The sequence below is a fragment of the Dromaius novaehollandiae genome, chromosome 4 (genome assembly GCF_036370855.1).
Source record: "Dromaius novaehollandiae isolate bDroNov1 chromosome 4, bDroNov1.hap1, whole genome shotgun sequence".
Classification (NCBI taxonomy): Eukaryota; Metazoa; Chordata; class Aves; order Casuariiformes; family Dromaiidae; genus Dromaius; species Dromaius novaehollandiae.
Window position 1 is genome coordinate 86,445,286 of NC_088101.1, and position 27,401 is coordinate 86,472,686.

Sequence of the window (27,401 nt, forward strand, 5' to 3'; positions counted from 1 at the left end):
TTTTATGCGTGTAATTCAAAGGCTCTTTACTATTCTGGTTATCAACATAAGCACACAAAAATCTGTATGTGCAAAAACACAGAGTTCATAGGATCCAAGTCAGTGAAGGATTATCCATGTCCAACAGGAAGCACTGAGGACCATCATGGGTCTTGCTAAGCATCTGCAAGCTTAAATAAAACTATTAGTAAAACTTTCTTTGCACTTGCGAGCATCATAAGCTCTGTTATAACAGGATGCAGTTTATTCAGTGTAACTATCTCCATGCAAGAGTGCTTGAAATTAATTTTGTATCTGTCAAGCAAATGTCGAAATACAGCAGGTTGTCCTCGAAAAGTCATCATTTTAACTGATAGGAAGACCTACTTAAGGTTTGGATGAGAACCCTTTTCTTCTCACCTCCCCCAAATGAGGTTCTGCAGATACAAAATGTATGGGCAATGATTTTGTCTGCCTAAATTCTACTTAGAACTTTGTACCTGCTGCTTTATTTTTCACTAAATACCTTTGGGTTCCTGGAAGCCTGTCAATGAGCAACAACAGGTATAGGAACAGGGTGAAATTTGGTCACAGAAATAGAGGTTGTGGTCCAAAAGATGCTCACGTGCCCATTATTGCTCTAGGACATGGAACCATCCACCTGCTGTGGAAAGCATCCTTTTCCATATCTGAGGGATTCAGAGTCCGGATACTGACCCCGTAGATCCCTTGCAATGGTTACCAAAGGACACAGTCAGAGGTGAAACTAGATTAGATTTCGGGAGATATAAGAGACGCTCAGGGAACCCAAAGCAGAGTACACAGAAGTTATCTGCGAGGCAGTAGCCCAAGAGAGAGTTTGAAGCAGGAGTGTTTCAGGTTAGTTCAAAAACAATAAAAAAATTAAATCTGTCCTGGCCAACATTGCGTATTTCAATTTTATTTTCCCGGTTTGATTGGGGAGGGGGCTGTGAAAAGTTCAGCTTTTTAAATTTAGTGCAGTTTTAGTTAGACTAGGACTTTTAAAATGGGAATCATATCAAGGCATGTATTATCAATTTATTTATAGAAGTCCTGACAGTATCTATAAATGAGAAAGATGAGGGTGACAGCTTATTACTTGATGGCTGGAGATCTGGAATCAGAAGTCGCAATCTGGATCCTGCATTTGAGGTTGTGGTGAAGGAGGAAAGCGACTCTCCTGTCTCGTGTAGAAGTCCAGGTGTAAATGGGTGAGAGCACTGAAGTTGTGTGGGAGTTGTACCACCTGAGGAGCAGGCTGTGGTGTCCCAGCAAAGGTTTTTAGATTTATAGAAAACCTGCTCCATCATTTTTGTCTCGATATTTGAAAAGTTTTATTTTAAGTGGCCAGTTCCCGGTCGTCGTCTTTCCACTTGGATCCAGGTCTTTCCTCTCTCTCAGCCATCTCTCCATCTGCATGTTTTAACTCCCCCAGCTGCCTCTCTCGTCTCTTGTGCCATTTTTTTCAGCTCTCTTGGCTTCTCTCGTCTCTTTGCCTGCTGTGTATTTTAACTCCTAGGGCCGCCTTCTCTGCTCTCCAAGTAATTCAATGTTACCTCCCACTGCTGAGCTCCGTAGCGTTCCATTCTTTCCCCATGTTTCATGCATTTCCTGCTGCTTGGACGCTCTGTTGAAGCAGCTAACATATAGAATCAATGTTTATTTTGAGACTACATATGCCATGCGGGGAACACGGTGTCAGTTATTTTGTGCAGATGTATTCTCATTTAAGTTTTATAAATAATATCTATGTTGGCAACTTTAATACAGAAAAATATTGGTTTCACATCATCTCTAAGATGAAGAAAACTCATCTACAGAAAGTAGCTGACTTTAGAGCAGACAATGGAAACTTCATTGCAACCTTTCTACGTGATAGAGGTGCAGGAACAATTACATCCATTGCATTAAGTTGGACTTCTTGTACCTCATACATTTTGTGTTATTCAGATACTTGTGCAAATCCTTTTATCTGATAGTTATCTGATAGTTATGATGGAATTTGAGAAACAGCACATGTTTCCTGGAGAAAGCACCAGCCATTATCCAAGCCTTCTCCAGTATTCTCCGTCCAGCTTCCTACTTCTTGCAGAGTTGGAGCCCATCATCCAGATGGTCTTTTTGCAGACCATCCAGGCTGTCCAGGTCTGTACATGCAAACTCAGGTTCCCCTGTAGCCTTGAGCTCTGTGGTGGGGAGTCCAAATTCAGTGGTACCAAGTTCACATGGTCTGGATAAGTGGTGGACAAGCCAGCCGCAGCTCAGTCCACCACCAGCGTCTGCTGTGGATGCTTTGGACTAATAGCCAGCAGTGGGGACTGGAGAGTGTAAGTCACAAACTCTTTATCCGTAAGCCTTTTCTCCACCTTACAATAGAGGCAACCTGAGGGTCTGAAGTGCAGAAGGCCTGAGGATGAGCTCCAAGAGCTCATGTGTGTCAGGCTAGACAAGAGAAGGCCACAGAGCCGACTGTGCCAGTTATGGAGGGAAGATAAAGCCGGAACTGTTGGCAGGGGCGAGAGCTGAAAGAGAAGCAAGGAGCAGAATGGTTGTGTCCCTGAAAGAGGAGCTTTCCTACTCTTTCTTCATCTCCACGTCATCCTGATCTTGAGGCTTGCAGAGCTGCTAGCACCACAGTATGTCAGCATCCTCGCACACCAGTTGTCAGGGCTGTTTTCCCATAAAGCTCATAAAATAAGGACATTTCAGAGTTGCTCTGGCATAGCTAAGTCAGGCTACCAGTATGAAGAGTTACTCTCTTGATAGATAGCCAATGCTCAGCCCATGGCCTGGTGGTGGTAGAAGGGAGCGTTCTTCAGCTTAGACCTTGCTTTTCGCTGCAGAAATGTATGTGAAGCAGGAGGCTCCCCTGGACCTTGTGTTCATGCCCTCTTGCTGGAGATTTTCTCGCAGCGGTGTTTGCAGAACACTTCCTACCACTGCTTTTCTTCCTCTTAAGTGCAAAGTCGCTCTGTCCGGCTAAGCCTGCAGTGAAGTTTGTTTGAACTAAACAGCTGACAGCAGTGACACCTTAAATTGTTATGGCTGTTACCAGAGTAAACATTGAAACTGCTCCCTTAATTATGTCAATCAAGCAAAAAAATACCCCACCCTCACTCTGTCTCCATCCGCTCGGTCCCTGGAGGGAGCACTGCGGGAACAGCCGGAGCAAGAGGTGCTCCCTCGGGTGGACGAGGCTGGAGGACAGCGGGGGCTGCGGACCTGGACTCTGCTCGCTAGAAGAGCCGGTTTTCGTGCAATGCCCTGAATGAGCCAGGAAGGCTTGCCGGCTCGGAAAGACCCTCGAGAGATAGCAGTGGGGCAGCCCCGAAGCAGACGATGGCCACAGGTGGAGCGACATTGCTCGCTCTGAGCAGAATCGGGATTTGGAGTGAGTCATCTGGGATGAGACAGTAACGCCAAAGTGTTTTCACAGCACAGGGCCTTCGGATATCCGGGGTTTAGCCTCCAGTGCTTTTCTTACCCCGCCAGCACCGTCGGCGTCTTGCAGTGTATGTATTAGCTTTGAACCTGTTTATACCAAACACTACAGAAACCCCACAGAATCTGTCAGCTGGGAGACTTTGGTTAACTCCTGTCATATTTAGTTTAGCATCTGACACCTCCTTCTAGAGAAATACAGCTCTGGTTCACTGAACCTGATAACTCCTTTTTAGTACAGCAAGTGACTTCCATATGGAATAAATTACAGTACCTCTTGAAAAACGCCAGAGGCAGCTGCCAAATTATGCAAAATTTAAACCACTAATGAACAATGTGATGAAAGTTGAATGAAGGTGTATTTACAAGATCTACAACACACTGTCTCTGTGGAGCAGATGTACTGTCTGTACAAGTATGTGTGTGTCTGTGTATATACCTACGTACATGCACATTCATCCATATTTAAACGTTACCCTTAAGGTCTAGCTGTTTTAGGTATATCTGTTAACAGTAAGTGCTACCTAAGATCAGTAAGCCGGAAGGTCCCCAACATGTTACTCCCATATTTCTATCTGCCAGGCAAATTTCATGACAGCAAATTACAGAAAGAATAAGCGTTAGGGGATTTGAAGGAGAGTGAAGAAATGAATCTTTTTTTTTAAAAAAAAAGGGGGGTGGGGAGAAGAGAGACACAGGGAGAGGAAAGTATTAGAAAAATGCATGTTCTTGTGCATCCAAAGAACAATATATAAACATTAATCATTTGTATTGGTCCATAGTCAGACAGAGGATTGGTGCAAAAATTTGGCTTCTAAAATGTTAACAACAGGACATATGTACTACTGTCTTTCTGCAGCCTTCAAGCATAAGACCTCATCTTGGCGCAAACCTTTCAAGCCCACGTGTCCCATTTGAATGCCAAAGTTTAGTTCATCAGAGCCTGGCCAGTTCTGTCCTGTGGACAGGGCAGTGTATAAAACTACTTTTGTCATGTAAGAATAGCTCTGTTTACTTGGGCAGAAGGACTGCTAAGATAAGATAATATTCACCTGCTTGTGAGTATCGCAGTCTGGTTCAGAAGATGCTAATGGCCAAGTTGTGCTCTCAGGAGGATCTAAAGGTCCAGACCTCCACACCCAAGATCTAGCCCCCGGGTGGAGCACACACTACAAAGCAGTAGCATAAGTCACTCTTCGACAAATGGAAATTTGTTTTGTTTAGTTATGGTTTGCTATAATATAATACTCTGCAATTAAGCCATTAGGAAACATCTAATCATTCACTTTCATCGGGAATGGGAGGGTCGTGGGTGAAAAGAGATGGTTTTTGGTTGTATTCGACAGGTAACAAAATGCAGCATAGAATAATTAACTAAATTTTCTTCCAAAATCTGTGTCGTAAGCAGGGATCCTAGGGACCAAAGAGTAGTGACCTCTCAACTGATCATGAGTCATTTATTCTGAGCTACACAAATTTTAGAATCCGAATCCCAATTAAGACATTACACTACATGTGTTAATTAGTCCCCTCCCCCTTTTAAATCAAGCCATAACTCTTCTTAATTAGGAGGTTAGCCACTGTAATTTGAACTGGCATGAGTCTGAAACACTCCTGGAAATCACACCTGGAGGCTGTACCACGGATCATTTTAAATTGGTTTAGTTTTTACTTGGGTGATTATAAGGTCCCCAACAGGGCAGTAATTAAAGAGGGTGCAGCTTCCAAATTAAAGTGTCGGGGTGGTATAAGCAGCGATGTCTTGGTTCTAAACTGTACTCCAGGGAGGCTAGAGGGATGCTGGTCTCGTGATTTTTCTCAGCAAGGGCTCTAATGGATCACGACGTTTTAAGCATAAGAATAAATCGGTTCCAGCAATTGACCCTCTGCGTCTCAGGGACTAGTCGTCACAGGGCATTGCTGGCAAATCTTGAATATCTCATGTGCAGAGCAGCAGTCTGCAAGTGCAGTTACCGTATGGAGCAAGGAGGCCTGCTTCCCTGACCCGGATGAAACACTCACGGACTTCTGCAGGGGTCTTTTAGCTTAAATCATGTTCTGTTCAGAGCAAAGTAGCCAAATACTGGAGAATAGAAGCCTGGCTTTCACGGTGCAAGTTGTTAGCATTGATTCTGAGTTGCTTATTAGCGAGGAGTTAAGATATTGGCGGAGTTAACGGTCTGGATCTTGCTTTCCTGGTTCTCCTTCCCTGCTTCCACCACACCTTCTTGAGATGAAGACGACCATTCAGCTGTCATTGCTAGCCAAGGGCAGAGTCTGGCTGTTCAGACACACACACACAACGTGCAGCAGGGTAACGAGCTCCCACGCATTAGCTGCTCTCCATCAGGTGCATGCTCGTAGCCTGCAGGAGACGTGAAGCAGATGGGGGTTGAGGTAGTCTGTTATCTTGCATTTCCGCAGGTTCAGGCTGCACGGGGAGATGGTCCTCCAAAATAACCTCTGTGTGTGCGAAAGCACTTAGGTTTGGGGCCGGCAGCATCCCCTGATGTGGAAAGGTTGCTTAACTCCTTTTGGCTGGGGACCTTGTGAATGGCACACATTTGACTAGAAACGGTTTTTAAAATCCAAAAACAGGAACCACCGTGCTGTTCAGTGGTTAGTGTCATCTGATCATTGTTAGACCTTCCCTGCCAAGGAGAGCCCCTCTGTTGTTATCCCAGGGGAAAGGCATTAGCTAGGAGGTTTCTGCCCATGTTTGATGGCAGGACACCTCGAGGCATCAGCATCCTCCAGGCACTGTTGGTCAGGCCAGGGAGTGGAGAGAGACACGCTGGGACTAAGGCAGGAGCCGGTGGCCCACTGGCCAGTCTGGCTGACTCTCTGTATTGCTAAAATCTGCTGAACACTTGGACAAAACCCACTATCAAGCTGCTCTCGCTTTGTAGTATTCTTAGTTGTTTCAGATTGGTGGGAAAAAATTGAATGACGGGTGGCATTTTGGTGAAAATAACTCCCCAACAAAGCCCTCAAGGATCCTGTTTTTCTCCCTAAAGCATCCAGTTCACACTCATTCGCAAACTGTCTGAGGTCCTGTATCCTGTAGCATGCTTAAAATACCAGCTTCTATCGGGTGAATGTTGTCCATGTCATTCAGTGTTAATTGCATCATTAGGGTCACTTAATGGGTCATTATCAGAACTTGACCTTGCAGATATCTTTAAGCGTTTGCTGTTAACACATCTTAAACTCATAAATATCCCCTGGGGACAGCTAGTGTTAAAACATCCTTATCACCCACTCTAAAGATGTTTGATTTTTAACAAATTAAGATATCGGCAAGTTTGCTACTTTATTATGCCATTAACTAAGTCAGACGCCTTTTTCAGCACCATTCTGTTACACAAATGACAAGTTCTCCATGAAGTTTGTCTCACAGGAGCCTGATTTCCTTCTGCTCACTCAGCATCACTCCAAAGCCTTAATACAGGCAGCACCTGCATACATCCACATCACCTTGTGTATTATTTACTCCAGTGTGAGACTCGTTTGAAATGGGGGACGTGTGTGTGAAGCAATCCTGTTTTAATTTGGGAGAACTGAGCACTGAAGTTGCCCATGGCTGTGTAACACCACCGGGTGGAAAACCGCAGTGTGCCATGCGGACAGGACTGCCCTGGGGCTGGATCGTGCTCTTCTGCCGGTGAACCTGTTCTTATTGCTAGGATGACCCACAGAGGAGGATCCTAGATGACATGAAAAAAGGCAAGAACATGATCCTTTATTATTCATGATCTGTAAAAGGAAGGGCTAGAGTCATAGGTCAGGCTGAAGATCTGGTCTCTGCACAGGTTTTAACACCAGTTGGGGTGAAGGAAGCCAGCGGGTCTGCGCGAACGCTTCGGATGGTGGCATGTGCTAAGGTGGGCTATGGATGGGCTAACACAGCCTTTTCTTTACAGAACGTCCCTCCTGAGGTCCCGTCCCCGGATGATTCTCCCAGTCCAAAGCCTTGTGTGCCTCGCTGCCTTTGGCCTGGCCCTCCCCTTGGCCATCAGTCTCTTCCCGCAGATGTCCGAGGTCAGTACACATCTGGGCTGTACTCGGGGATATCTCAAAGCTGCTTACCAATACCACTGTTTTGTCTTCCTAGATAATAGTCAGCACTTTTTTTTTTTCAATGAGGCAGCAGAGACCCATCGCAGTAGCTCCAAGGAGGTAAAACTGTAGGAGCTCTTTGCTTTTGGGTAAATCCCATAGTAAGAGTCAAGGGAATTCATGCTGCTCCTAGTTAGCTATACACAGGTTATGTTGGCTTAGAAATAGGAAGGGAGAGGGGGCACACTACATATTGGGTATTTGGTATGTGAGAAATGTGCCGACAGCAGAAATCAATTCTTCTGTTGAATGTTTCATTCCTATTGGGCTCCTTCTTTTGTGGATGAAGTCCGTGCGGTCTCCTGCATTTGAATAAGTGCAGATTCACTGGGGAGGGGATGGTTATGTTAGTCCCTCCCTCTTAACACTTGCTAGAGTAGCATAGATTAATATCACATGGCTTTTGCCTAACATTAGGCAGCGCTTGGGTAGTATGGTGGGATATACCTTTCTAGTGAGCATGAAAGAACTGAACAGAAGAATCTTTGTTCCACCCAGCAAACCTACTTTTAAAGACATAAGGAAGGGGACTACATGATCCTCCTCCCTTCCATCACATCCTGTGTTCTCCCCGAGCAGTGATCTGCTTCAGACCTCTCCTGTATGGAGGATGTTTAGCGTGTAAAGTAATTAGTTACAGCACCAGGGAATTGCGGGGCAAACGAGTTGGAATAAGAGACTGCTGAAAGTATATGAGGATAACAGGCTGCCTGCCTGCTCTCCAATCAGCAGTGTCTCAGCTGGCACTGTGGGTGACTGTTTCCTCCTCTAGTGATGTCCAGGTCAGATGCGGTCAGATCACAAGTCAAGCGATGTTTGTGTTTCGAACTGATGACTCTTGCTGTGAGAGTCAAGCTGGGCTCTTCCTGTCTTTTCTGTGAACGTGAGCTTAGTCAGAACCGAGCTGCATCAGCCACAACATGGTTCAGCTCCCGCTATCCCAGGACAGTGTTGTTTCCTTGGTATTAACGTAGTCTGTCCATCAAGCAAACAGTCGTAACGAGGATACACATTATGAGCAGGTGTACTTTTCTGGAGTTTCTTTGAGGGTTTCTGCCTTTTCATCTTCTAGACTGTCCCCAAAGTCACAGCCCTACACTGCACTGCAGTGTCAGTGCTTCAAAATAATATTTTCTCTGGGTCTGAGTGATTTCCAGGGAAAATCCCCACAATTCTGCACCAAGCAGATACTGCATCTCATGGCCACTAAAATGCAAGAAGGAAGATAGGATGGGAATTCTGCAATGCAGCTGTTAGAGGGAACAGGCAGAATGGCTAGTTTGATTGCTTATGCCTAAGTTAGTTGAATAAATTGTTAAAGTGTAATTTTCTTTTTTTAAGGCATTAATTTCAATCAGTTAGTGTTTGGAGATTTGCAGATTGCAAACCAAGGGCGGATCACTATTATAAAATGATAAAACCTACGTCAAATGGGCAAAGGACTTTAATGGTGTTCTTTCTGCTTGAACTGGAACAATTGGTCAGAAATTGGTATCACAGTCTTTGCTGTGTTATTCCACTGGTTAATTCCGTTTACTGGTCTGAATGGGTTTATCCACAACTTCTAGCCAGGGAATCTTGTACACTTGTCTGCTAGACTGAAAAACGTGTTACGAATTTTCTGTTGTCCTAGTTGTTTACAGGCTGAGATTAAAATTGTCCCTTAATCTTCTCTTTAGGAAGCTGAATATATCTCAGTCTTGGAGGCTCTTGCTAAAATATGATTTCTGAAGCTTTAATGATTCACATTGCTCTTCCCTAAACTCTTTCTAATTAGTCAACATCCGTTTGGGGTCATTTACATGAGAACCAGACACAGTATTCAAGTAAGAAGTTGTGCGCAAGTACCAGTTGCAGGGGCAATGTGATTGCCTACTCCTACTTGAGTTCGTACATCCACAGAGCATGTTAGTCATTTTGGCATGAGCTCATGCCTTGACTCATGGTCTATCAATTATTTACTGTGTCCTCAAATTCTGCTCAGAGTTTTTGGCTATGAAGGGCAGGGGAGTATTTCCAGGTCCAGCACTCATTCAAGGTATATGCCCAGGGTATGTCCGAAGTTCTTGTTGGAAGGATATATCATCCCCTTTCCAGGGAAGGGAACTGCAACACGCACCACCAGAAGGTAGCCATGGCCTTTCCTGACAGGTCTCCTTTCAAAATAATCAAGGAAGCAGGACCGTGGGATTTACCACCGAGCTCATTTACCCCAAAGGTTACACACTGCCACTGTTCCCCCAAAAGTGTGCCCCATGCTGTAAGTACGGTCTTTGCTTCCAGAAGCAACTTTATGTTTGACCACAGTGCGATGCATGTTGACTTCCTTTCCACAGATGACTGCGTGATCCAGGTGTCCCTGTACCAGTGACCTCTGCTCTTAATTATTTACCACTTTCCCCCACTTTGTGTCTTCTCAAACTTTTAGCAGCAGCCATTGTGTATTTTTTTCCTTGTCATTGACAACACACATTTAATAGTGTTGGCTGAACCAAACTATTCTTTCAACATAGACAGGAAACTTGCCCGACAATTCCTTTTTGAAATTTAGATCATTTGCAGTGTTTTCTGTAGGTTCACCCAGCATCACCTGAGTTTCTGAAACAGTGCCTGCTCAGGTCAGCAAGAAACTAATGGTTTGGTACCAGAATGCGAGGCATTCAGAGCTAAATACTTCCTCAGAAAATTTGGGCTCTGCAAAAATAACTTTCCTTGTCTTGGGTTCTCTAGCTATAAAATGAAACTCAAGAGGCCTTTCTGCCTGCTTTGGTATAGTCTGAGCTTTATGGGTGAAAGATATGCTATAATATGTAGTGTTTGATATTTCAGCTTGAACAATTGTGTTGATGCTAACAACTGCATATGAATTCTAGCGCTCTCTGACACAAGGGAAGATGAAGATCTAGCTTCCTTCAGAGAATATTGCAGGCACCAGTACTGAAACCATGCAGAATCACTTGGAAATGACCTTCTAAAAGCAGATGAAATGTTATCTGCAGTGTAAACATGAATCAGTGCTGATTAGTAGATCAAACAGAATGATGTGCTCTCTGCCCACGCATCATGTCAATGACGAGAAACCATTACAGCCGGTGGTTTAGCTCATTAACTACTGGGGTCTCAGCTCTGGTCAACTGGAGTTATCTCCGCTTGCACAGTTGGACCTTCTGAAGCCAAGAAATCAGGTTCTCTAAAGCCCAATCGAATCAATCTTCCAATCATATTTGCATTCATTGTAAATGTGTGTATGTATAAAGGTGTTCATCCCATTCTGCAGAATCTCATTGAGGTCTCCTCAGTGGCCACTACTTTGGGGCCATTCAAGTGAGCAGAGTAAGTGATTTATCTGAAACAATCTTTTCAAAGCCATTTCTTCACAGTCTTGGATAGGAAAGCTGATTTTCATTGCAAGGAGCATCTCTCAGTGATCGTGTGACTTTTTGATCATTCATCACTGATCCATGAATGCATCAGACAACCAAGATAATAGACTTTGCCAAATGTCTGGAAATCGACCCTGTTCCAAGGGTTCTCCTTCTCTCTTTGTATATAAATATAGGTATGTATGTGTGCATGTATCTTCTTTTTTCATAACTGCGGTCAGTGAAGCAGCTATGAACATAACACTACTGAGATGATGCTGTTGTAATGAGCTCTACCCAGGGAGTAAATTATTAACAACAAGAATGTGATAGGCGTGTTCTGCTCCAAAAATATGATTATGGTCTGAAGAGCAACCCTTGAAGGAATTGTAAATGAGCCAAATTATGCCCTTAATCACACATTCACAGTCCTTTTTTCTTCAGTCAGAGAGCAAAGGCAAAAGCTGATGTGTTACTAAGCTCTAGTTTTAGCGTTGGAGCTTGACTGTCCTCCTTTGATCCACTCCCCTAACGGGGGTTCTGAGCATGCTTCAAACTTACAATTAGATTTCAAGCAGAATTAAAGCCTTGTGATAGATTTAATAAATGTCCCAGAGAAATGTGGCCACCAAATCATGTGCCACGAAAATTCTCCTTCCCTGTCTTGCCAAATACCTACTTCCCACTTATCTGTAAAAAAGGTGGGTTTTCTTGAAGGTTAGTGGAGCAGGTAACCTGGATGTATTTTTAGAACCCTACTAATACTAGTGAAAGAACGGGCCAGCCTTGCTGTGTCTGTGAACTTCATGCCTAAATGCTCCCCTGGCCAAAAGCCTACAAGACACATATCACGCAGCTTGGAGAGAAGAGGAGAGGGAGAACCCCAGGAGTGAGTCAGAGGCAGGAATTGGCTCCCTGGGAGTCCCATGTTTGATTGTGGGTGACCTGGCAATGTGGGCACTGGCAGCCCCTCTTGGCTCGCTGCTTCTCACAGTTGGGGAGCAGCCTCAGACCAACATGGTCCTGTTATTGCTTATGTGATATCCTGGCATGGAAGTCCCATTTGAACTGCTGATGGGCTGATGCAACTCAAGAGCCACAGTTTCACCACCCTCCTTACTGTCTTTGATTCTGCTTATACCTCACTAACAATATACATCAATATACATCAGCTATAGCTGCTTCAGAGTCAGTGGAATTATACCTGCTTTAAGGCAGCATAAGAGAAATTATAACCCAGCTCCGACTGTGTACAGAAACATCACTATGAACTAAATGAAAATCGCAGAGCTGACCCTTCACATGCTGGGAAAGATGACATGTCCAGACCTTCTCTTGGATTGGTATTTATTCAAGCTAAGACCTTATATTTTCTTTGATTTGGCACAGATGGAATTTGCTTTACTGTCTACAAGTGTTCTCCAAAATTACAGCTTATTTCTAGGTGTTATGGTTTTGAAGATAGCCTTAAAAAAAAAAACCTAGTGTCAGCTGTAAAGATGTGGGTCCCTGAATCTGAGTAAACTTCATATATTGAGAAATATACTTTTCATCCCAATAGAGCGTTAACTCCAATATCTAAATACATCAATATGCATTAAATAATTCACTACTGTTAAGTTTAGAAGAAACATCTAGTTAATGCATTTAGCCCACAACCTGAAACTGCCTCCCAAGCCCCCCAGGGAATCTCTTTTCTAGCCGCCTATCCTACCGCATCCCCACTGACAACTCCTACTCAGTTATGCACTGCCAATAGAAACAGCTGTGACAGTTCCAAACTGAAAATGGGACTTGTGTAAATTAAATTCAGTGTAGCAGCAAAAGAAATAACCATGGGGTTGCTCCACTGATTTTCCACTCTTTGGTCCCTGCTCATCCAGAGCATTCATTTTGCAGCATCAAAGAGGATGCTATTGGACTTGCAGGGTGCTGCAAACCCACAGAAACCTGCTCATCCCACACCCAGTACGCTGAGTGTGCTGATAAAGAAGAATAAACCCAGGTGAGAAATGGAGCTGAAGCATCTGTGACAGGAGTTGATGGCAGAGAAACCTTTGCACTGGCTCTGTTAATACACATGCCCTCATCGCAGGTTAAGTTTGAAGGGTCTTCGTAGCCGGTTAGGGCAAAACAAGCCATCTTCTGGAATTAGGCTGATTTCAGCTGAAAGCCTTTTCTTAAAAATAATCTTCCTTTTGGATCTCCAGGACAAGGGGAATAAACAGCCTAAAATCCAAGGCTGAGCTATTGTTTTCCAATCTGTTTTAGCCTTCATCTTGTTGGCAGGCTGCTTTAGAAAAGCAAAAGGTTAATGAGCCAATGTGCAGTGGGATTATTGCAGTAAAGATGACAGTGAACCAGTAATTACTAATTAGATGCAGTTTAACAGGAGGAACAAGTGAAATCTCCTCTTCACCAACTGTCAATAATTAGCAGATTTGGTGAGGTTGAAATGTGTCCACAGTTAAAAGGCTGATTTTTTAATGAAATGGCACTTGACAAAAGAGCTGTATGGAGGTCACAGCCATAGCCCTCGAGACGCTTCCCTATACCATACTTAGGAGGGAAATCAGATGCAAGACAGCAGGGGGTCCCCATGAAACCATTTCTCCCTTGGGATTACATTGCACTGGGGGAGGGGAGCAGGAGGGATTCTCTGCAGTAATTTTGTCCAACTTGGATGAGAAGCAAAGGAAAGGATTTGCCAGCTGCCACAGGGAAAAATGTTTGAGAAGTGAGAAGTTCTGTGGTATTTCTTTGCTTCTGGGTCTGAGGAATGGTTTCCTGAGAATCTGGTAACCTAAGTGTGCTGCCCAAAGTCTACCCTTGCGATGGAGATTGATCTTGAAAAGAACTGCTCTTAGGAAAGAAGGTCCTTAAGGACTTGTAGGAGGCTGGATCTCAGTTGCATGTGTCTCCAAAAGATTGAAGAAGATTGTGACTACAGCTGTGCCCCAAGGCTTTGGTTTCCTGCTGACACATAGACTGGACACTCCATCCTTGACTTCTGAGGCATTAAGAAGTTCCTCCGAGATTTCTCTCCTAGGTGCTGATCCAGTTTTCCCCTGAATGTCAGCAGAAGCTGGCAAATAACTAGCAACATAGGCAAGACTCTTTATTTTCAGTGTGAGCTTAAAATGTGTAGCTGACTTGTGTGAGCCCACTTAAGTTCCATGTAACTCTTTTTACTTGAGTAGAAACCCAGCAGGATTTATATGATACCGAGTGATTGGATGCTGATGTGGTTCGCGTTGGACTGGAGAGAAGAGCTGTGATATCTGGAAATGTGCTGAGCGCTGATCTAGGTTTCAGATGGGAGATGGTGCAAAACAAGGTTTGTCTGGTGTTTTTGTTAAGGATGGACTCATTCCTATCAGAGGTTGGAGGACAAATGAGTGACCCATTTATTGTGAAGGGCAGCACGTAGTCCTGCACTTGGAAGGAGAAAGTAATGGGAGAGGAGGTGATGTTTGGGGAGTAGCAGGATGGTACTAGACACATAGATTTGAAACAGTTGCACCAAACTCAGATGTAAGTTGCTAGCTCATCCTTGATATGAAATAATAGCCCATGGAGATCATAGACTAGGTTTATACTAGCCGGGCCCAAGCACAAGCTGGGTCACTGGCCCATGGTGTCCAGACTGGACACCATGTCTGCATTCTCTCTGGGTCAGTTTTGGCTCCTGCCAGCCACCACTTCCCAGCTAATGCCTGGGCATGGCTGGGGGCAGCACTTCCAGGGACTGCTCCCAGTGAGCAGTGTGAATAAAGCCACCCTGTTCATTGGGAGCTTGTTGGCGGGATCATGGTCACGCATCGCAGCAGCAATCCTGGCCTGTCCATCTCAAAGGTGGCCCTCTAATAACTGAGTCTGCTGCACAGGAAAAGCTGCAGCCGTGGCCTGGGGCTGCAGGCGAAGGGATGAGCATTAAACTCGAACCGGACTCCAGACCAAACAGCCAGTTTGTCAGAAAGGTTTTGGTCCTGTTGGTTTGAAACGGGAGTGGGTTTTACCGTTTGTTTCTCTGCCGCCTCCCGCCCGTCCCTGTTCTCACCAGCCTTCTCTGACTGAGAGCATCAGGCAGAAGAGATGCGTTCCCAGGCTGCCCCCCCCCTTTTTGTCGCCTTGCTCAGTTCTCATCTCCTGTTTTTGTTCACCTGCACCAGCTGGCAGGGGCAGGGTGTACAGACCCGCGAGTGCTTTCCGAGGAGCCAGACTTCACACACTGCCTTCCCTTGGTCCTACCCTCTGGCCTTCCCTTTACACCTTCACTCCGCGCCCTCTCCTGCCTCGGCAGCCTGGCAGCTGCAGAACACCTTTCCTGTAAAAGCAACCAGGGAACAGGGGAAAAAAAATCACCATAGCTTGTTTCTGGTGCTGTAGATTCCCCCCAACAAGCCTAACTTTTAGTTTCCTTCTAACTGTGTTGCTCAGGAAGGCTGCTGCCCAGGAGACTGCCAGCATGGAGAAGTCTTTGCCTTATTGAGAGTATTTAGATGCCCTGAGTGTGTTTGCGACCATGAGAAAACCAGCCTGGAGCTTTTGCTATGTTTCTTGGATGCCTGTCGTAACCACAGGTTAAAGCCAGCTCACAAGGCCAGACCCACCCTCCATGTCATAAATGTTCAAGCCCCAATCTAAGGGGCAGCAGAGCTTTTTGGAGTTGGGGAGCTCAGGCGTGGCTGCTGCAGGCAGGCTGGAAGGGTCTGACGCAGGCAGGCTCACGTGCTGTGGACCCTGTTCTCCAGCACCTCTCCCAAGTTAAGGTATTCCTAAACACGTGGGGACGCTTTGAGCTTAGTAGCCCCCCACCCTTCACTTCCAGTGGTGCTTTAGCCTGAGTTGCTGAACCAACTGACTGCAGCTGCTCTGTGTCCACCCTCCAGCATCCGTGTGCTCCCTTCTGCTTCAGGGGTGGCTTCAGTTTAGTGGCTGATGTTTCTGCCAAAAGCTTGTAAAAAACCAAACAAACCAAAAAGAAAAAGAATCCAGGTTCTACCTGACCGTGACACCCTCGTTCCCCCCAGTCCTGGAAAACCCCAAGGCCTCATTATTATAACTCTCCATCTCTATTGTCTGATGCTATTTTAAGTTCTATTTCTGGGACTGGGCAATGGGGGAGATACTGTGACTTGGTGATTTCCTTCTTCATTTGTCTGGTTCGATGCAGAGGCAGTTCCAGATGCAAACTGGTGGTGGTAATCTCACAGAGCAGCATCTGCCTTGTCGCAGGGCCATCTCCTAGGTTTTCTTTGGGCAGGCGAGTTACTGATGATCGGCCTCAGCAGAGACCGAAACTCCCAGTGTAACTGAGCGGTGTTGCTGTTGATTTAGTAGGATAGGGAAGGTTTGGGTTGAGTAGGGATGGAGCTACCTGCCCTTGCAGTCTGCACTTTGGGCAAAGTGTGGTCATGCTCTGCCTCCAGAGCAGAGGAAGAGGAAGGACCCCGTCTTCAGGGGCATCAGCTCCACCGTCAGTCTTTGAAAGCCCGTAGGAAGTGTTGCGGTGGTTAGATTTACAACACCTTGCCTGTTTGCACCTCGCGGGGTAATTATTAGGCTCAGTGACATCCCGCGCCTGGGAAGGTCACGAGTGAGCAGCGTTGTGATTGATTTGGAGACGGCGTCTTTGTTCTCACCTTGCCTGTCCGAGAGGCTTTGATTTGTGACTTGGCTGGTTTTTGAAGTCTGTTCCTAAGAGTGGGCCTTTGTTTCGGGAGCAAAGGTAAAGTTTGTGGGAGTTAAAGGTGCTGAAAATTTCACAGGATCTGACCCTAAAATTGAAACCTGGACCAGCAGAGCTTATTCTTAGCGCGAAGCAGTGGCTTGAAGCGAACTGTTATTTGTGGTCATTCAACGTGGGTGTGGGAGAAAGGACCCTTTTGTACTGCCCAGGGGCTTCGACAGCAGTGTCAGACAGGGATCTGGTTTCATGTTTATATCTCTGTCCCTGGGATACAGGTTCAAGTATGTAAACTATCTATCCCGCAAGCACAGGCTCCTGCAGGTGTGTGGGTGCTAGTGGGCATAAAAAAACATTCCTGACACCATCTCTTTTGAGGAGTCTTCACCTCCTGATGGCTATAAGCCATTAAGAGTCAAAAGAAAGAGCTGACATCCGACAACTCCGGATAAACAGCTAAACATTAACCCTTAAAGTGTCTCGAAAAACATACTTAAAAGGCACTTTGTGGAAAGAAGCCATTTTTTTTTGCAGGCCTGTTAATTGCTGTCTTTCTTCGGGACACCTTTCAGCAGCACCTACTATAAACAGAGCAGCTCCTCCCGAAGCACTTCCCCCCAAGGATGCCTCCTCTCCTCGCGGGGGATCTCCGTCCATGTCTCCTTTTGCCCTGTTGAATCCACCGAGCCTCCTGCAGCTCTTCAGGTTCACTCGCTTCTTCTCGGCCTGAAAGCCGAGACCTTTCCTTTCCGTCTGCCAGCCCACCCTGGGCACTGGTTCCTCTTTCTGGTGTTGGAGCAGCCTTTCTGTCTGGTGCAACTGGGTCCTTCTCCAGCTCTTCCCTGGCTGTTGCGTGGGTCACCCCTCCCTTGCCGTACACGGTTGCGTAAGTCCTTCTCTGCTTACTCCGAGATGGTTGTTTTAGCTCATCTGAAGCAACCGTACCTCAGAGTACTCCAAGTGAGAAGTTAGGGATACGAGCAAAGGAGGAAGGCCTGTCATCCAGACTCGCTGCTGTAATTATATGTGGTTATTGTAGAAAATGCCTTACTAATCACATTTCCCAAGCACAAGCATTTCTAATTCTCTGTAGTTGCTTTTTAAATCATTTGGATCTAGCAGCCTGTTTTTGAAGAGTCTGTTGGCCCTTCAAGAGAAGGGAATAGGAAGAAGACTTGGGGTCCGGAGGAAGTTGCTTAGCTTCTGTAAAGCAACAAAGACATCCCTAAATTCCTGTAATATCCCTCACGCTGTTCCTGCCTAATAGCTAGAGAATTGCAGGCTTTGGCATTCTTACCAAATAGCAACAAATTTTCTCTTCCTCTTGAGGAATTCATATTAAAATGGACCTAACTGCTCATTTTCTTCAAAAGGGAAACTTGCCCTTGTCGAAATTGCGATGACACAATTCCCCTTTCCTTCTTCCAGCAGAGACTATCGCATTTCTTGAAAACCCTGCTCCTTCATTTACCTTTAGGGAAGATTTCTGTCACACCGCTTTAGGTTTGTCTAGCAGAGTGCTCTTGCATCACCATTTTCATGTCCCAGATATTCTTCTGGCACACACCTGCCCAGCCCAATTGCTGAAGGGTAGTCCGCTCCGGAGCACAGCAGGATTTTCCGCAGCAACTTAGGACAGGAAGAGAAGATCATGTTGCAGTGAGTTAAAGGCCTGTTGTACTCTGATCCTGATCTGTTTTTGGCAGGATGAAGCCATTTGGGTTGATGAGGGCATGTCTTCCAGTCCACTTTTCCTTTCATGTATGACAAAAGTTAGAGATTTCAAGGGGGGTGAGGATGCTCAGCACTTCCTGAAATCAGGCCCTTCTTTTCCAGTTCCTAAATGTAGGTGAAGTTGCCTCCTTCAGCTGTCCATATCTGAAAGCAGATGATTTTGTTTCTTCCAGAGAGGGAAGACAACTGTATTTGCTGATGCCTTACGTTCCAGTAAGAAACAAGGGGTTGCAGTGCCCATGAACTCGGCAATTTTGGGGGTTCTCAAGATGATATTTTAGGTGGGCCGATGACTCTTCCACCCATCAGTTGGCTTGAATATCCTCCAACAAAGTCTGCAACGTGACTTCTTCATGACCCAATGGAAGAAGCCTCCTTTAGTCCTGAATGCCCTGCACAATTTCAGGAGAACGACCTGTCGTGAAGAAGGGTTCTTCACCCTCAGCACTTGCTGACGTGACGTGAGAGTACGTGTAGTTCTGCTGTCGTACCAGCCTGAGAGATGTGGACCGTTCAGGATCTGGGTGGGAGCAGCTTCTGTAGAAATTCATTTAGTTTACCTCTTGAGCGCTTGCCTTCTACACATGAGCAGAACTTCTCCTCCAGGGTATAGGAGACTTAACTCCTCCAAAGGCCTTCCATTCAGTTCTTCGCTTTACACAACAAATCATACTTTTTTCTCAGCTTGTCTCTCTCCAGGGCAACTTCACTTTGATTCTTGGTTGAATCTCATGCCTGAGCTTCTGCATCACTGTGTATAGGTGGTGAATTTATGATACACCTTACCGCTTGGTCTCCTCCTCTGCTCACACCATACATGAATCATTGAAGGATCACGGCTCTGTACTCGCCGGGGACTCGCACTTGCAGCTCTTGGATAGCAGCAACTGGGTGAAGATGGGGAGGGTGAGAAGAGGGAAGGCCCCTCGCTTCTGGGATTGCTAGAAAGAACTGGAAATGTCACTTTTTTCTGCAGGATAAGAAACTGGAAGACTTTTTTCATCTTGCTGTTTAAAATCTTACAGTTTCATGGTTTGCATTTTTTTCAGTGCTTGGGGTTTCTGTTGCTGTGGGCAACACTCTTGTTCCACAAAAGACTCACAAAGCACTGTTTTGCAAGGATTGGGAGATGGTTTCGTTCAGGGGAGCGACCTTGCCATCCATTCCGAAAGCTGGAAGACTTGAGCATGTCCTGCTTCCCAGTGAGAGGGTCTCAGAGCGGTTTGAGCCCTGCGCTCACCAGGCCCAGGCTCTGCTGCTTACCACGGCTTTCGTTCATCCAGAGACGTCATCCTGAGGCCCTGTAAGGCTGCGCGTGGAGAACTGGAAAGTTAAAGCTGGTGCTTTACTGAGGTGCTGGTGCAGAGCAGAGAACAAACACGGGACAGAGCACAGGAGTGAAACATGTCTGTTAAGCTGCTGCAGCCAAAGGGCAGGCAGGGACATGTCGAACGGTTGGAGCTACCCTGCAGCCGTAGGTCCTGCTGTCATGTGTTATTTTCCCACTTTCTGGGGTCTGACATTGTTATCATCAGTCACTTCTATAGAACCAGAAATAAATGCGCTGCTGGGCAGTGGGAGCTCACCACCACGCAGGTAAATTGTTCTCTGCTCCAGCCTGGCTGGGCGGTAGCCCGAAACGCCGTGTTTTCCTTTTTCCCTTCTGATGAAAACGTTTTCCTGATGCAGAAGCAGCGCATATTTTTCTTTAGAGGAGCTGTGATGCACTAATTTGCAACTCCATGTATAGGCAGCTGTGTTCTCACAGATCCGGGGAGCAGAAGTTAAAAAACTGCTGCCTTGATGAAGCTGCTGTCCCACACGGACCCATAAATCCTGCAACCTCTCCCACTCTGCTTCAGGGCGAAGTCAATTGCTCCCGTTTAAGGTGAGGGCGGCTACATCTTGAGCCTTGCAGCTGTGTCAGAAGCAGTTGCGCATCTCTAGCCAAACATCTGTTGAGTATGAGGAATATTCCTGCTCATCTCTATCCATAAACTTGACGGCACCCAAGTTGCTGCTGACACTTTGCGTTTCAAGCTCTGCTAAAAGCAGTGACGTTTGCAGGGGACGGTACAGAGGTGTCAGCAGATGTGATAGAGTGTGAATAGCTTGTGGCACTAACACCGTCACTGACATACTTTATCTCTAACAGATGTCATAGCGGGGTGATGCCTGTTGCCACATTCAGACCTTTTCCAGCCTGATCTGAGAAGAGCCTCTGTTTTCTGTCCTGTCCTACAGACAGCTGGAGGTGGTCAACTCACCCATGACAGGAAGCAGGCACAAAGGAAACCCTTCTTAATTGGATAACCCTCTAGAGCTAGGATGGCCAAGTATTTCAGTTTTCCTCCTTTTGGTAATATTTATTTTTTCAAGGAGGGTAGCAAAAATGAAGATAAAATTAATTTCAAGGGATGGCACTTTTTAATGCCAGTTCCAGGGGTGTCCAGCCAGAGGTTTGACAGCAGCTCCCGTAAATGCACCAAAGTCAGCTGGGAGCAAACTGGTCAGAAACTGCTAATGGTGCAATGGCTGGAGCAGGGGCTGCAGCACCTCCATCTCCCCCATTTTTGGGGCAGATTTTGAAGCCTACACTGGACCATTGCCTTCTCCAAGGAGAGTTAGGAGACTTTGTGCTAGCTTGTTTAAAGCGACCTCAGGTCCTACCAGAGGCAATGCCTTTCCGTCTTGCGCTTCGGTGTAAGCCTGGCTTAGTGTCTGCAGAGAAATGATAGATCCCCCCAAAGCTGCTCATTGAAAACAGAGCTCTGAATTCAGAGATAGTCCTTTATGTGAAATCCGCCGCTAAGTTACTACATTGCAGGGATTTAAAACGCGTTACCCACCTGCTAGACACATCTCACTAGTTCCAGATTTGCAGTCAAGCAATAAACTTGGATTGTCTCATAGTTCCTTCCTCTACATCTATGCAGAAGTACATGTGAATCCACTCATATGGCAGGAAAAGGGTAGACAAGCACAGTCCTGAACTTCTTGTCTCCTCTGTTCATCCCTATCTTCTAATGGCTGCGTTTCGCTTCAAAACACGTGCGGAAGAGGGGAAACTTCAGCTGGCAGGATGCTTTCAGGCGTAGCCCCGCGTGCAGCTACCCTCCTGCGGCGACGCACCACAAGTTTAATTGTATTTACGGTCTTAGACGTGCTCTGACCGCTTGGGCCAGGCTGTGACATTAGTGGTAAGCCAGGCACTAAGAGTGGCGACTGTCTTTTAAGACAGGAGTCCACGCCAAGGTTTCCCCTTTTTGAATAGACTGGTCCAGAGCTCCAGAGGGGCTTAATCCATCGGCTTGCGTCTCAGCTCCCAGCCCTCATCTCCCGGGCTTTCCCAAACATCTGCAGCGCTTCCCGACGTGCTGCATTTGCCTGCACAGGCTGAGAGAGGACATCTGAGACTGGTCTGCTGCCGTCCCGGCCGGGGAGTGTTGCAGGTGCTTGGGGAATGTCAGTCCCCCGGTTAAAATTCCTTACCTTAACGCGTCGGACAAAAGGCAAGGATCAAAGCGGAGGTGGCAGGGAATGAGTGTCTGACCCCTCAATAGGGCAGTAATCACTGCCGAAATGCCTGAGCCTCCCGCAGGTGCGTGGCCGGCTTTGATCCCGGCGTTTCGGGGCGCCCGGCCCTCCCTCCCCGCGCTGACCCCAGCGTTGGCGCCGGCCGTGCTCTTGTTTGGGACACGAAGGGTGTCGAGGCCGGGTGTACGGGAGAGCCCAGGTCCCCGGCCCCGCGGGGCACCGCTGGCCGAGGGGTGCCGTGCTGCAAGCCTCTTGCTGGGGCCGGACCCGCTGCGGGATCTTCCCAGCTTTTGGTTATTTATTTATTTATTTTTAATATCTTAGCCAACATGCAGGAGTTGAATAACTTATTTCCATGCATTTAAGGAAAACATTTTGATTTTCTGATTCAATATGATGGTTTTTCTCTTGTGAAAACTGTGAATGTGTCTTTAAAAGAGGGGAATTTAAAAGATTTGAGGAAAACAAAAAAGTAGAGAGGAAATACTGCAGTCGAGTCTAAGGTCAATTTTTATTGTTAATTTGAAAGAAAACCAAGCACAATTCAGGTTTAGCTCAAAATGCTTTTGCCCCAGTTTTGTGATTTGGGCAGCAACCTGAGTATCAGGTATTGACACGGTTATTTATCACAGCACGCATTAGTCATGCGACTGTCTCTCAACCAGTGTGTCCAGTTGCTGGGTGCATAGTTTCTTAAGTATGTAGGAAAACTGGAAAGAGGTCAGAAAAGAGCTTTAACACCAGTATTTTAAATGATAACCTGCCTTGCAGAGGAGAAGGATGAGGAGTTTTATCTATAAACGTTAACGAAGAGGTGATTTAATAATCTTTGAACACTTTTCGCGGGAAGAGAATGTGATAGTGGAGAGCTCCTTAGCGCAGCAAAGACAAGCAAAAAATGCAAAGCTGGAAGAGTGAAGATAGAAAAACGCAAGCTGTGTGGATGGTTGCTGCCCTTTGAAGCAGGACACCAGCACCTCAGCCTGCTGCCTGGGGCTTAACCACCTCGTAAGTCATCTTAACATCCTTCATCTGCCAAGACTCAGCTCCTCCGTGGTAAATGGGAGGAGACGATGGGGAACACGAGGGATGCGAGTGCTGTGTGTCCCCCTCAGACAGACCATCTTTGTCATCAGCTCTTTGGGGCTTTTCTGGAGTGCAGGATCAGGCCTTGCATGCATTTAGTTCACCCAGCGTCTAGTCCAGCTTGGCTGAGGCGAGACGGTTTGGTCTTAGCTGGTTTCACAACTGCCCTGACCAGCTTTTTACCAGCTAGTCTCATGTCACCATAGCCTTTCCAAGCAGCAATCCTTAGGAAATCCCAGTTTCCTGATCTTGAGTCTTAGCAAGTGGATCCATGGAGAGCACTTGTGATTCTTGATGGCGAGGAAAAAGTTTGGAGAGAGTTTATCTGAGCAGAGGAGGGAAAATCTTGCTGTCTTTAAATTGTTCAATTTACATTTTCTATTTTTGGAAAGCCTTATAAAAATAAGTACAGGTTCCAGGACAGATTTGCAATTTTGGTCCTATTAGCATTCTTTCAGCTACTGTCAATTAAGAGAAGAAGATCTGAAATATCAGAAAGCATAACATTTAGGCAGTTTTACTGCAGGAACGAGAACAAACCTAAAAAACCCAGTCAAGCTGCTTTTCTACCCCCAAATAATCATGTTACACCAGTTTAACGAGTTCCTTCTTCTCCACAGAGGTGCATTAGTTGACCATGCATTGAGCCCAAAGTAGAGCAGGTCGACGTGAGCCACCACGAAGGAGCCATAGGAGACCAGTGAAAAGGTGGTTTCACACCACGGTTGCACCAAGCTGCAAGCAGACACGTCTCGTTCCCATGGCTTGGTTGAAGCTCATGAAGCTGAGGGAAAACTTGATCATTTTTCGGTGTGCCTGCAAACACTGAGGGCAGCCCAGGGTCCGTATCGGTGCTGGACATGCCCAAGATCTCAGCCTCGTGGTGCATGCAATGCAAGCCCTGCGCACGAAACTGCCGCCGTGCAACTGCGGTCCCGCGTGGCACTGCCTGAGACGTTAATGATAGTTATTGCTGAACTGGTCCGAGCTTCGTTAGGGCTCAGCTAGCCTGGAGGTGCCCTCTGCACTTGCCCTGTCTCCCGTTGCCTTTTTGGAGGGATGCGCAGCCGGGGACCGCAGCGAGACTCCTGGAACGGACCAGCGAAGCGCTCCCAGCTCCCCGTGGATCCCACCCTGGGGTCCATGCCGGAGCCACCGCTGAGCCTTCCAGCTGTAATTCCCAAGGGAGATGCAGGAGAGGAGGTGACCAGCCAGATTATCCCTTCCCCCACCTCCTGGTACAGCATCCGTCAGTCCGCAGGACCCTCCCCCTACCAAAACTGGCTGCTTTCTTCCTTCTCCCCCCCCCCTTTTTTTTGGCTGAGTGATGAGCTGTATGCCAAATCCATCTGCTCCTGTCTCCCCTAGCTGCCTTCCATATCATTACAGGATCCCTGGCAGCGCGCCTAGACCTATCTTTCTCCCTCCACTCTTAGGAGCACATTCCTTTCTACACCTTTTCCCGAGCTGGGATAGAAATGAGTATCAACCCCAAACAAAAAGCATCTGCTTTCTGCCTGCTTCTGCTTCACCGGACGCGCATGTACGCTACACCCGTGTCAGCAGCGAATGCAAAACACACACAACCCCCCAGCTCGCCGCCCCGCCGCCAACACGGGCTGCTGAGACGCGGGGCTCCCGGCGCCCGCCGCGCGCTCGCTGCCGCGCCGGCTCCGCGGCACCAGCTGTGACCACCGCACCATTTGTTCCTCCAGCCCACGCCAGCACGCGGAGCCAGTTCTTTATCACCCCAATTAGCCTTGTCGGTACTGATTAGAGGCGAGCGGCTCCCGCTGCAAGGCGGAGATGGGGGGAAGAGCGCTCGCGTGCGCGGCGGGCCCCGCGCGTGGCGAGTCCCTCCCGAGCGGCTTTGTTCCCCGCGAGGGATCGGTTTCACCGGGTCGGCAGCACCGCGGGAAAGCCCGCTGCCCGCGTTGCCCGGGTCGTGCTGACTCAAAACAGTTGCTTGGAGAAGGTCAGGGGATGCTGGGCTTGCTTTCTTTTTTCTTAGTGCACTTGGTTATCTGCTAGGAGGAGGAAAGGATCTTCCTCCAGCTGCACTGGATCCCAGATCCGGTGAGGAAAAGCGGTGTTGGGAGCATCCTGAGGCTCGCACTGCCCACATCCCATGCCACATCTGCTGATGTGCTTTGGGAGGCACTTTTGCTGCTCCGCTGTGCACCTTGGCCAGCCCCGGTGAGGATCTCCCTGCAGCTACCCCAAAGCTTTCATTAGGCTCCTAGAGGAAGAACAAGCTTTTGCCCTTCTCCCACTGTCTTGCCATGGTGTCTCCCATGCTGGTATGGAGGTTACCGAGCGGTCGGTGCTGCACTGATGGTCTGCCCCAAAGGCAGAGGGCTTTTCCCAAGTCAGCCCCTTTCCAGCACACCTGGCAGTGATGCTCGCACACCGTGATCCCCTCAAGCGCTGGGGGTGAGCTTGTGCCCCGCTTGGACTTGCGTTCTCCCATCATCACTGTTGAAGGCTTTTTCTGTTAGGCACCTCAGCGCTGCAATCCTTGACTCAGGAAGGGGATCCATCCTTCAGCCCAGCAGGACAAGTAGGTCTGCCTCTTCAGGAGGAAGAGGATGGTCACAACTCAAGCCCAGTCCCATGGTAGGCACTCAGTTTGGAAGGACAAGGAGCAGCCGTCTTTCAGGGGGTGAGCCAGGTCCCATCACCCACTGTAAAGCCTGCTCCTGGTTGCACCCTCCATGGCAGGCATTTCCTTTCAGAGGGCTTCCTGGCGTTGCCATGGCCAAGAGGGACCCTCCTGATCTGGTCTCTCTGAAACTGAGACACAAGGAACTGAGTCACCAGCAAGCCCAACCTCCAGAAGACCCTCAAGGGTTTGGGGGTCAAACCCAGCTCTGGAGGAAACTACCCTCCTCTCCCCTGCAGCGGTGTAGGAGCCTCTCCATGAGATCAACACCAAGGTTGCCTCTTCCTGAGGCCTGTCCCGTACATTGGCTTAGTAGATGAGAAAGTAAGGAAAGCAGTGCGAGCCTGGAAATGCAGTTGTGTTGCAGGCAGAGCAGTGACCAGGGCGTAGCAAAGAGTAACCGTGGTCCCTGGGTCCTTTTGGGATGCTCTGTTGGGTGGAAGCTCATCTGAGGAGGTCCAGGCCACCAACAGCTGGAAGAGCAATCTGCCCCAAAAGGGGTGAAATTACACTTCCTAACAAAAAACAGCCCTGACAGACCGAAGGAATGAACTGGCACATGCTGAGGGCGGCTTCCCCCGCATCTTCCACGCAGGATTTTGCACGGAGAGGAACGAGCTCTGCCGGCACCCAGCGTGAGCGTTGGCCCACCTCTTCTGGGGCCTCTGGAAGCCCCTCTCACCGGGGTGTTTCTCCCACCGGCGGGTGCAAACGCCCAGCCTCGGTGCCCGGGCGCTCTCCTCGCTCCGTCTGGAAGACGAGGAGGAAAACAATGGAGAGAAAAGCTGCGTCAGAGCCGGGCGGATCGGAGTCAGGCCGCTCTCAAAATGGATCCTGCGGGCTGGCGCGCGGGAGAGTCGCCTCCCCGTTACCTTCGCTGGCCACTCTCCCCCATCACAATGCCTCGCTCGGCGGTGCGGCACCGAAAGAAATGGTGAAGTTGCTAATAATGGCACTAAAAGAAAATATGCTACATCTGTTATGGATAGCAGTACAAAATTAGCTGATCACACCTCTGACACCCAAGATGTCTTCACTTAAAATACTCGTTGGCTTACTTTACATAATTTGCTGATTATATTTAAAAGAAATACAATTTTGCAATTACTGTTCTTTCTGGTGTGCTATCTATGCATCATTTTCTTTTTATGTTTATATATTTCTCCTTCATTAGTGCAGTCTGAAGGGTGATTAGATCCCTTCAAACATTTTACAGAGGTTAAACGTTGATTAAGATTTAATTATTACTGTAAATAGCTTGGAATGACATATGGTGCAAAAACCTGACATATGTGCATTTGAATAAATGAAGTGCTATTTCCCATGATGCTTCAGTAGCTGTTTAACAGCTTTGCTGAAGGGTTATGTTGCACCTCATGTTAAGATTGCTTTGATGTTATATTTTGTTGGGTTTTTGCAGCTGAAAGCTAAGAACAGTTTTTCCAGTTTTTAAAAACATTGAATATTTTAAATACCTAAATTGTTTTGCACAAATTTTTGCTAATTTGTCTAACTAGGTTAAACATTTTCAAAAGCATTTCGATTTTAACGTGGGTTCCTAGCATTGTGTCAGCGACGGCACCGACTCAACATAAAGGATCTCAAAAAGTGTCGTCTTCGAGGCGCGCTGGCCCGCGTCCGCGCCGGACCTCCGCTCGGGCCGGGGACCGAGAGCGCCGCGGATCCGTCCCCAGCACGCCAGGGTTCGGACCGATTTTGGCGCGTCGGAAAGCTTTCGTGCAAAGCTGCCTAGGGAAAAAAATAGCGAAGG

At 47.3% G+C, this 27,401-nt stretch overlaps 1 protein-coding gene across 2 annotated transcripts in view; it reads left to right on the forward strand.

The window, feature by feature from the left end:
• SFXN5 (sideroflexin 5) overlaps positions 1–27,401 on the forward strand; it is a 110,490-nt gene that overhangs the window by 81,037 nt on the left and 2,052 nt on the right. For both annotated transcript variants that reach the window (XM_026121807.2, XM_064511666.1), the window contains one exon: positions 7,365–7,482. In XM_026121807.2, the coding sequence (XP_025977592.1) occupies positions 7,365–7,482 (118 nt within the window). The remainder of the gene's footprint in view (positions 1–7,364; positions 7,483–27,401) is intronic.